The sequence below is a fragment of the Humulus lupulus genome, chromosome 4, assembly GCF_963169125.1.
Source record: "Humulus lupulus chromosome 4, drHumLupu1.1, whole genome shotgun sequence".
NCBI classification, from domain to species: Eukaryota; Viridiplantae; Streptophyta; class Magnoliopsida; order Rosales; family Cannabaceae; genus Humulus; species Humulus lupulus.
The window spans coordinates 231,829,267-231,841,149 of NC_084796.1; the positions used below are offsets into that span (position 1 = coordinate 231,829,267).

General features: G+C 31.7%; 1 protein-coding gene across 1 annotated transcript; it reads right to left on the reverse strand.

Moving 5' to 3' along the window:
* Positions 1–1,009: 1,009 nt before the first annotated feature.
* On the reverse strand, positions 1,010–8,485 carry LOC133831303 (pleiotropic drug resistance protein 2-like). The gene is made up of 20 exons (XM_062261551.1): positions 8,216–8,485; positions 8,007–8,127; positions 7,652–7,740; positions 7,440–7,524; positions 7,064–7,354; positions 6,887–6,977; positions 5,899–6,799; positions 5,632–5,792; positions 5,399–5,502; positions 5,066–5,231; positions 4,903–4,974; positions 4,651–4,787; positions 4,222–4,554; positions 3,840–4,130; positions 3,658–3,741; positions 3,431–3,564; positions 2,944–3,171; positions 2,695–2,866; positions 1,553–1,807; positions 1,010–1,470 (listed from the first exon to the last, which is right to left on the reverse strand). Exons 1-20 carry the CDS (start codon positions 8,329–8,331, stop codon positions 1,198–1,200), a joined length of 4,104 nt encoding a protein of 1,367 aa, XP_062117535.1. The 5' UTR covers positions 8,332–8,485; the 3' UTR covers positions 1,010–1,197.
* Between the last annotated feature and the right edge of the window lie 3,398 nt (positions 8,486–11,883).

Sequence of the window (11,883 nt, forward strand, 5' to 3'; positions counted from 1 at the left end):
AAATCGACCAGCTAAGGGTGGACATCGTGCACAATAGAGATCAAAAGAAAATACCTCACTTAATTTAGGAATGAATTGGTCACCTGTGAAAATCAACTGTAACAAGTAAGACATTACTTCTTTCTGGGTTGAAGACGAACCTATTACACGATTGTGTCCAAGTTCATTCCACCATTTTATTCTTGCGATAACCGAGATTGATATGCAGAATAAAGTAAAGAATAAAATTGGTCATAAATTAATTATATTATTTTTTGAGTGAAAATAATAAAGGAATAAAACAAATATAGAATAGAAATTAAATAATCGAGCTATCTTGTTTTAATAACCAGCTAATCGAATCACACAAGGATGTTATCCTCAAAGCTCTGGACGTGATTTTCATGAAACAAATAAGGAAACAAAGTTTCCTTTTGTGTGCATTTACCCAAAATCTTTTCCATGGAAGGCAACCAAGATATTTATTTAAAAAATGAGTAAAAACTATTTTATTAATTAGATATAATAAATGAAACGTGCATGTATTTTATTAGTCACATGATACAATTTATAGATAATAAAAACGCAAATGATACAAGACAGAGAAACCTTAATCTAATTCATTAGTTTTACTAGGATTGAGAACCAAATAAGATTAATCACTTTTGACATAAATTGTCAATTTTAAAAATATACCAATTTAGGACTTAACAATTTCTCTAAACTCATGGGATAAATCATAAAAGTGAGCAAATGACACAACATTCATTACTCGATACAACATGTCAAAACAACCACTTTTTAAATCATGCCAATGATGTAACTTTAACATATTTGAATGTTGAGACATTATTATTCCATGTCACCATATATATTCAACCACATTCGTATATATTCAGATATAAATGCCATTGCCTATTATGACTCTTCAAGATTAGCTTGAGCTTGGTCTTCAAAATGAATTTACAAACACCAAGAAATAAAACTTTCTTATAATTAGAAATAATTTTGTTTTAAAATACCACACAACTTTTCCTAAAAACATAGCATTATATTATATTAATTAGGGCAAGGTATAAGATACATATTTTGACCATTCACTAAGGATCAAGATTGTATTATTCAACCTGACCAATTATGTTGGGAAGGAAAAAAACTCAAGTATCTCGATTGTATTGTTGTAACGAGAACTTGGTCTACTGCAATAGTATAGTTTAACTATCTTTTCTGGAAATTGAGATACTTGATGGCATAAGCAAATACAAAGAAAAAGAGTAAAACCCAAGCTAGATGAACAACGGCAACAATTTGAAGAAAGTCATAGTCAAAGCCCAAACTTTCCTTAAGATACATCTTCAGTGGAATACTGTTACTAAATCCATAGACCTCAATCTCAATATCTTTATCACCCAATTGAGAGGTTACTAAGCCATACACTGTCCAAGCTACTGGAGAAGCCCAATAATACCACCTCCACCATATAGGAATTTGCTGCAACATCAGAAAAATAGTAAAGGTTTAGATTCAAATAAATCCGTCTAAGTTCAACTCAAGTATTCATATATACACATACCATTCTAGAAAGGAAAAATCCAGCAAACAAGTTCCAGAAACTCAAGAAGAAGGATATGACAATGGCAGCAACCTCAATCCCTGGAGTCAATGCAGTCACCATCATTCCACACATGGTGAAATAGGTGAAGAACATTGTCATGTAGTAGTAAAACCACATGAACTTTCCTACGGTACATTCGAAACGTAGCACAAAGAAGAGAATAATTGAGAAAACAAAAGATTGTATTGCCGTGTAGATTGTCTCTATGGCTACCTGCCAAGAAAGAAAGAAAGAAAAGTGAATAGAGTTTTGTCACCAAATAAGTAAATTTTTTTTAACAATTTAGAATAATGTATAACTTATTTGTTATATAATGTATTGATGGCTTTATTTTCATGGAGGAAAACAAATTTAATGATGTAGTTTGTGAAAAAAAAAAAGTGAAAAAATGGCTAAATAACTCAAAGAAAAAGGGTGTTTTGGTAGGGTGAAATGCATCTAAATTCAAATCGCATGTCTCAAGGGAGCCTAGACACTGATTGGCCGCTCTAACAGGATGTTTCAAGTCTTTGGTGCAACTAGTTGAGATTGAAGGTATAATCTTGTGCTACATAATGACCTGAACTAGGGAACTCTGTCTCTGCCTTGGATGGAGGATCACATTGATCCAAACCAAATAAAACAGTGTGTTATTTGTATTTTATTTTGTCTGTGTATTCTTCATGTTGCATGTGCTTGGAAGAGTTCATCTCTGTCCCCACATAAATATTATTGTTTTTCTTTCAAAAAATGTGAAATTTGAGTTTTAGATAAATTTGATGAGAAAATGTCAAGATTTACAGTTTAAGAATTTTCTTAAAATAGAATAGGTAAAAGTAATTAATTCAATTAGTAATTTTGCAGATTTAGAATTATAATGTTGATTGGATTAGATGTAAAATCTAAAATTCACACTTAATGCATATTAGATAGAATATGTCAGCAGAAAGTATATATCTACTTAACACCCCTACAACTATTTTCTTATATATATTTTTGGAATTTTGGCTATATATTCACTATAACCATAAACAAGATACTAATTTAGAATGAAGCAAATCTCTTAATAGTTTGGAACAGTTTTACTTTGTTACAATAAAGAGGGAACTTTCAAAATTTACCTGAGCAAATGCATAAGGCACAGGTGAATACATTCCGGCAGCTCTTTCGCGGTAGGAAACTGTTCTTTCAATAAAAACTATAGGCTGCACTGCACTAGCATTGTTACCTCCAAGAAAAAGCACAGCAAGAAACATGCCTCCCAAAATATTTACCACATCTTGTTGTTTGGTCCTGTTATGAGATTTGTTGTTGTTTAATACTTTTTTGAAGTTGTTAAACATAACAAACAAATGACTAAAAAACCTTACATTTGTTGTCCCTTGTTCCAAAACATAATACCAAATATAGCACCAATGACTGTGGTACTAAAGAACCGGATTGCATTGTATTCAGGATTTCTCCAATAAGACCAGTTTTGTTTCCAAAAACAAGCTTTGCATTGAACAAGGAATGGTTGTGAGTATTTGGTAGGGAAGTGAAGGTCCTCAGAGCTCGGTGCCGGAGTACTAAGCTCTTTGATAAGCTCTTGGTTTTTTCTAAAAGTGAGTCAAGAGAAAACACAAGAATCTTGAGATGAAAAACAAAACCTTAACAAGGGAAAACAATGATTTCTTTTTAATCTTGTCAACTTTTTTTTTAAGAGAAGTTAATAAGTAAAGAAAAAAAGGTTTCACTAATTGTGACTTTGTTTCTTTCAACAAATATACTAAACAGTTTAAGTGATGTCACATAAATCAATTCTAGTAAGAAAAAAAAAAGATTTTTATAGGTACTTCAAAACCAAGTCAAACTTACTGGTAAAGTGAGGATTCAGCATAGATTTCAGCAAAATTAACATTAATTTGAGCCTCAAACAAAGGGTCAGTGATCTCAAGCATCCATGTAGCAGGATTATAACCATCCTTAATCTTGGGAATCTCTGGAATAGCCTGTTATAGATTAGTTATTAATTAGTCTATTTTTCAATATTAAAAAAAAAAAAGAAAAAATTTCAATTTCTTCAGTATTAAGATAATACTCACTTCAAAAAATTTAATGAGCTTGTGAGAATGGCGACCAAGTGGTCCAGCATAAATCACTTGTCCTCCTAGTTTCATTAATAGTAACTGCAACAACAACAAAAATAAATTGAAAATCGCATCCAGAGATGCATAAAAACGAAAACAGAACATTAAATTAAACAAATAATTGAGCCATTTTATACCTCATCAAAAGCTTCAAAAATGTCTATGCTTGGCTGATGAATTGTACAAACAACAGTTCTACCTGTGTCCACAGTGTTTCTCACCGTTCGCATGACAATGGCGGCTGCTCTGGCATCAAGACCAGATGTTGGCTCATCCATGAAGATGATGGATGGATTAGCAACCAATTCAACAGCTATTGTTAGCCTTTTCCTTTGTTCTGTTGAAAGACCATTTATGCCTGGAAGGCCAACTAAAGCATCTCTTATTGGATTAAGCTCCACCAATTCCATAATTTCATCAACAAACATCTGTATGTGATCAATTTAGAGGTAATATTATCATACTTAGCATGATTCAAAATATTGAATAGTGAAGTAACGAGTGACTATAAGCCTATACCTTTCTTGTTTCTATATTGACATTCGAAGAAAGGCGAAGCCATGCCGAATAGAGTAGAGATTCATAGATTGTTACATTTGGAGAATGAATGTCATTTTGTTCACAATAACCGCTGATTCGAGCAAACGTTGATTGGTTCTTTGGATAGCCGGAAATGCTGATGCTTCCTTCAATGTATCCTTCTGTCTTTCTTCCTGCTAAGACATCCATAAGAGTGGTCTTTCCAGCACCACTGACGCCAACTATTGCTGTTAGTATCCCCGGTCTAAAAGCACCACTAACATCTCGTAACAGCTGAAGACGGTCTCCTTCATATTTTTTTCTCTTCATTTCCTGATAAGATAGACAAAATATGTAAATAAATCTTTGTTTCAAGAAAAACTTATGCGTGAATATGAACAATGTAATTAATGTAATGAATTTACTTACAGCAGGCATGTCAACAAAGTAGTTGACATGGTTAAATGCAATTGAAAGGGGTTGGAAAGGCAAAATCATTCCTCTTTTTGCTGCATCTATGTTAGAACTAACAGCTTTCAAAGAACCGTTCTCTGCCATATTATCAACTAAAAGGTGTACAAAATCTCATTATTTTCACTGTTTCATTTAGTTGAACTACTATAGATATAATGAGCAATGTAGCTACAAAAACATGATACGAAGTAAAGGAAAAACTCAAACCTATATGAAATGGCTTCATTTTTCTTTTCTCACTTTCTTCATTTGGAACAACAGCTTTAGAATCTCCTAGAGCTGATATATTGTAAAAGGTTTTGTTAACTTTGCAAATCACTACGGCAATGTGAAACCTTTAGTTAGAAAAAAGTGCTTAAAAATAACTTACGATTCAGATAAGTCAAAGCTGCAATTACTAAGATGTTGAAAAGAAGAGAAAATGTAAAAAGTGCTCCAATGCAAATCCAAAATTCATATTCTTCTGTAGGGATGCCTCTGGCCTTGAGGAGGGCTTTCCCAACTGTGGGCTCATTAATCCTGGGATCTTGATTTGGCTATAACAAATTATAAGAACAAAATTAGAAGCCTAATTCATATGAACATGTCAGTTAGATGAGTTGTTAAATCTTCAATTTTAAGCTATGCAACGAAATCTATACTTTATCGAATTTCACAAAAGCAATGGATGATAACAAAAGTGCCATCGATGTTTAGAACTTACCACACTCCATCTTTCATCAAGAAATTCATTCATAACTATGGCATTTAGTCCATAAGTTATACTAGAAATATAGTAGCCCCATGATATCCATGGCTCAAGGTCATCTTTAACATAAAAAAAGAGAAAATTGTTAGAGCCCAAAATGTTATGAATACAAGCGATAAAATGTTAGAAAAAAACTATAGCTTAAACACAAGGATAACTCAGCTAAAATAGAGTTTTATGTGACTAACTTTTGTCAATGACAATCCCTCCTAGAATCACAAGAATTAAAAATATGAAAATTCCCAATGTATTTGAAACAATATGAGTTCTTCCAATTGAAGCAACTAGGCGAAAGAGCGATAAGGCTGTCTGATGTATGGCAAAGAGTACCAAGAACTGTTTGAAAAATCTGAAGCAACAAAATGTATCAGTTTTCAAACAATAAAAGAGTTATTAATTTAACATGATATCAAATCTAGAGAATTGACTCTAAATTACTAGACCGACTTGTTTACCTGCTAGCATCTGGAGCATATCCTATTGTGTAGTATGTTAGAATGATCCAAACTGCTGTCTCTACAAATGACAGAGGAATCCTCAAGACTAAAATAGGCAAGGCGAAGGCCCAAGCGGGGTAAAACAAGAAATCCCTCTGTTTATAAAAGACAGGAAGCCTCATAACAGTCATAGCCATCTCCACCAACCCATTAAACATTACATTAAGTAGACTAAAATAGAGAGCTCCAAGAAATTTTCCTCCATCTTGTAAAGTACCAACTGGCATTTCTGTCCTAAAGAAAACGGTCAAAGCAATTATTGATGTGATTGTTATCTGCGCAATCTTGAATGCATACACAAAATAGTTATGCTTCATTAACAACCATTCTCTTGAAAAACAAGCTTTGAAAAGTTCCCAGTTTGATATTCCGTACTTGTCTCTTGTTAATTCAGTTTTTGGGGCTTTAGACTTGTCATATGGGACCTTAAGATCATCTGAGAGTTGCTTTCCTATGTGGAAAGACTTGAAGGAGTTTGAGAACTCAGAAACCGAAATGAATATGTAAGGTTGGTCAGTTTTGAACCAGTACTGCTCTTGATCTTTCTTGGAAGTTACTTCTTGGAGAAAATCAGCAACTCCTTTTCTGTTCGGGCATTTGAATCCCATGTACTCGAAAAACTCTAGTACATTCTCTCTCGGACCTTGGTACACAACTTGACCTTCTGAAAGTAATATGATATCATCAAAAAGCTCATATGTCTCTGGTGCTGGCTGTAGAAGAGAGATGACTGTTGTTAAATATGAAATATGAACCATTTGTCTCATGTAGTTGCATATTTGATAAGTGGTGGCACTGTCTAGTCCTGTTGAAATTTCATCCATTACTAAAACCCTGGCTGGACCTACCAGCATCTCTCCTGTGATCAGTTCATAACACTATTAGCTAAGACATTTATACTCCTTAACTTCTTCTAAACAGATAAGTTTTTGGTCAGTTGACTTACCTATTGTCACTCGCTTTTTCTGACCACCAGAAATACCTCTTCTCATTACATCACCAACTATGGTATCAGCACAAATCTCCAATCCAAGAATCTGTTTCGATAAATATTCTTGTAAGAAAAGTTTCTAAGTAAACCATACGAAAGATGTAATCGATATTAGATTTAGATAAGACTAGCCTTGAGAACATAATCTGTAATTAAACTAGTCTCTTGGCCTGATACAGCTGTGGCCTTCATGAATGTGTCAATCTCAATATCTGGCTCAATTCCTGCTTCTTTTTCCCTTTTGGAAAGTTGTTCTAATATTTCATACCTTGAACCAACACCTAAAAATCTCCCTGAAAAATCGAATGTCTCTCTTACTGTCATCTCTCCAAAGTGAAGATCATGTTGACTAATGTAAGCACATGTTCTTTGTGGAACAAATTCATTGAATTCATGTCCACAGTAGGTCACTTTCCCAGATACCTGATTAAGATACAAAACTATGTAGTAACTAAAAAACAGATTAAAAATTATGAATGATGATACTTATAGGAAAAACCAAACATACCCTTAAATTCTGATCAAGTTTCCCTGCAACTGCCTGCAACAAGGTTGTTTTTCCAGCACCTGGAGGTCCCAGAAGTAGAGTCATCCTACAAATCATCATTGCAAGCAATAAACGACACAAAAAAAGTAGTGTTGAAGTGAAAAACGACACAACTATCAAAACCAGGGAATTGTAGATAGATCGTATATACATAGATTTGTAAAGATTTACACCTAGAGGGTTTGATGATTCCACTGATATCTTTGAGTATCTGAAGTTTTCTCTTCTTCGACGGTGCTATATGAACCAATCCTAGTACACCCTACACACCAGAAGACACAACAAAATAGAGATCAAAACAATTTTTTTCTTGGTCATTATGGATGCCTTATAAAATAAAGAATATATGATCACTATCATTTTTTTGAAAGAGCATATATAACAAAATGCATACAATCACAACTTCTGTTTTGTTACATAAAAAAGAAAAGTTTCTCAAATAGAAGGATGCAATAAATAGTAACATAATAATTATATATTCCTTAAAATTTCTCTGCTTTCTTAGTAGCCAATTCCAGCTTTTGATACCTCTATGGTGTTTAAGGTAGCATTAAGTAGAGTTGGAAGAGCTCTGCTCCCAACATGGGCATCTCCTTCAACTGATAAATCTTCATACCTAACTTCAATCTTTGGAATCTCAATTCCCACCCTATAATAGTTCATAAACCAAAATCAGCAACAAACGTTTTATATATATAGGAAAAAAAGTAGAGGAACATAAGACAAAAGTACAAAACCTATTAGTTCTGTCCCTGAGTCTCCGAAGGAAACTCTCGTTATCTTTTTCAACTAGCTTTAGTATGTTCTCCTTTAGCTGCTTCTTCTTCTGCATGTCAAGCTTAGCCACGTCCATATCTCACCATAAAACGACGTCGCTTCGATCCCTAGTCGTCGTCGTCACCTCCGGCTACAACGCTGGTCTGACTTCGATTCATATATAAGAAAGGAATTTATATGTATGCACATTTTATTTTTATACAATTCTTGTGGACTCAATTCTTGATATATTATATTAAGTAATAGTACTTACGGTTGGCTACTTCTCATACAGAGCTCTTTCGGCCTCTAGTGTTATCCACATGTGAACATGTGAGTAGTTTAATGACCATATATATCATGGTGGTTGTTTAAAGCATCTCCAAATTTTTAAAATTTTTTTAATAGCTTACAATATCGAAAACTAGGTTGAAACGTATTATTTTCTACTCATAATTAAAAAATTAGTCACATATAATATGTTTTTGATACTGTAAATTATTATGAATTTCTAACAATTACAGAATGCTCTAAATAACTACAATATACACGCTTATAAAAAAATCATGCTGAAAACTATTAATAGGTTAGAAAACTGAAAAATATATTACAGTAAGGTACAAAGTTGCTGTCTTTGTAGAAGTTTAAAATGGTTATTACATTCATGAAAAGTGGGTTATATATAACCACCAGTTGGAGTATTATATGTATAGTATGTATCAAGTGCATCTTTAACGCATATATATATATATATGGAAGACTTTGGTAACTACCCACAGATGGATACTAACAATTATGATAATTTGATAACATAGTGACTTGGTATAGCAAGTCACTAACAAGTAAATATTATTTTTCCTATATTAATTTCGAATTTAGTAATTTTTCTTTTCCCATAATTAATGTTGTGTCAAATCAATGAGAGACACTAGCTATATTTAAAAATTGACATATATTTGAAAAATGAAAAGTTTACAATATTATATTTTCATAATAAATACACTTTTTTCCATCAGTTAAACCTTCCAAAAATTTGAAAAATCAAAATTTATTTTTAGAAATATTACTTAACAACTATAAATATGAACTATTGATCTTAATCCAATGGTTAATATTAAAGTAACTATCCATGGGTAGTAACCATTAAGAGTGCACCTATATATATATAGTGTTGCACTAATACCAAAACTAAAAAATCTTACACCATATTTTTTTTCATTCTAACTACAGCACCAAAAATTATACCGAAAAGCATATTCTTTATTACTATATTATTTTTTAATAAATAAAATATTCTTTTTATTATTATATTATTTATTTATTTATTTATTTAATCCATTAAGTAAAAAATGTTATTATTAATTACATGAAACTTATTTCATAATATTAAAACTTGACAAATTATAATAACATATGACATTTTCCTATTTAAATATTACACAACTAAAATAAAATACATTCAATTAACTCTAAAACATAACACACCCTTGAAATATTAATTAAATTAAACTAATTTTTTGATAGTATATTCATCCTACAAGTGGTCAATTAATGAATTTTATAGTTCAATATTATGACTATATATATGTTGTTGTTTTCTGCGTTATGTTTGGTGTGTTTGATTTTAATATTAGAATGTAAGCTTGTAATATTTTAATTATCTTTTGTATCTTTAATCAATTTCAATGTTAATTTTATTTTCTTATAATGTAGATTTTTCATACACAAATTAAAATAAATTATATAAAAATTAATTATGAAATATTTGAAATTTTGTTTAGAAAATTAAATTACATGTGTATTTATAATTGTTACACCCAAATTTCGAGAATAGAAATTATGATCTCGAAAGGCAGGCTCGTAAAGTGTAATATTGAAATAAGCAAGTCGTCAGCATTTATGTGAATTAGGTTTGACAGTTTCACTCAAGTATTAAAATGACGACGTTAGAATCAGTGAACTCGGAATTACGCGCGGTCTCGAAGGTGTTCCGAGGTTACAAGTCAAGCTCGAAGCTACAATTACAAGCATTCAACACTTGTATAAATTTCCTGGTTTATTCTTGTTGGCGATCTAGTATCAGTCAAGAAGGTTCGAGCTTGGGCATTGCAAGCTCGGAGAGGATGATCTCCATAAAATTACTTGCTAAGGCCGAGGCAAACCAATGTAGCGAGCTCGTGATGATTGATCGATCTCGTACGTATGTAAGTTATATGTTCGAGGTCGATAATCTAGTGTGAATACGGTTACCGTTTTAAAATCCCTGCATCTAGGGGATTTGTTGTCATCTGATCATAAATCTCGATTGTCATGGGATATTATGTAATTAAAAGCATTTATTTCTATTTGTTTGAAATTTGATTGATAACTTCCCGAAATAAGAGGGAAAATGTTCTGTAAACCAGTCTATAAATAGACTGGAGAAATTCATTTGTAAGGGGACTGGATTTGGTACTGGGAATACTCTGCTAAATTGCTTTCTAAGAGCTTTAGGAGAATTCCACCATTAAATAATATCGACTCATGGATTAGATAGATTTTAACTGTTAAACCACTTAAGAAATTGTGTGTTGATCGTTAGTTTTTATTATTTTATTTTTAGTGCTCTCATTTTCTAAGTTGACAAAAAATAGCGTCAACAATAATTTAAAAAACCAACATAAAATATAAACTCAAATAATACCTATATATATATTTAAAAGAGATATGATATATATATTAAAAAAAGAAAAAAAAAGTGGTCTTTTACCGTGTGAACTGTGCACAATATATAAGTTGTGGCACTGTTCAGACACGGCTAAATAATGTATAAATTAATGTTGGGTTGGAGGCATTTTGAGGAAATCACAATATATATATGACGTATTCCAGTTGCATTGAAGTTGGCCTGAACCATTTTCATAAAGGAAAGAAATGGGAGAATTTCCCCTAAAAGAAAAAGAAATGGAAGATTTATGTCAACTTTTTTTTTTTATTGAATGTTGATATAAAGGTTACAATAAAATTATAAATTTTAATTATATACGGATAATCATTCAAATTAATAACTGCTACATGTATATAAATACAAATTTCTTATAAATTAATCATCATTCTAGATATATTTTATATTTTTTTAAATCTTTATTATGCCTCTACAAATTAGACAATACAATCTAATCTTAATTTTGAGATATCAAAATTGTTGACACATAAGAGTTTTGGTGAGAGCATCAACTATCTAATCGATAGATTAGATATCTCCCACTTCACAACAACAAAACATGTTATTACCGACGGAGCCTTCAGTCGGTAATAATACTGGATTCCGCCGGTAATGACTGCTACTGGAGGAATATCGCCGGTAATAATCCACTGGTATTAAATGATCGGTAATTATAGTTATTACCGGCATACTGACAGCCCACCGGTAATATATTAATACTGGCAGATTATTAGGGGCGGAATCCACCGGTGTACAAAGTTGCCAACATCGTGTTTGACTCATTTAATACTGGCGGGTCCCGCCCCTATTAATCCATCGGTAATTAATTAATAATTTTTTAAAAATAAAATAAAATATAATAATTCGTTTGACTTTATTTAATAATAAATAAATATATAATAATTATTTAAAGATAATAAAATTTAACATAAATTAAAATGAATT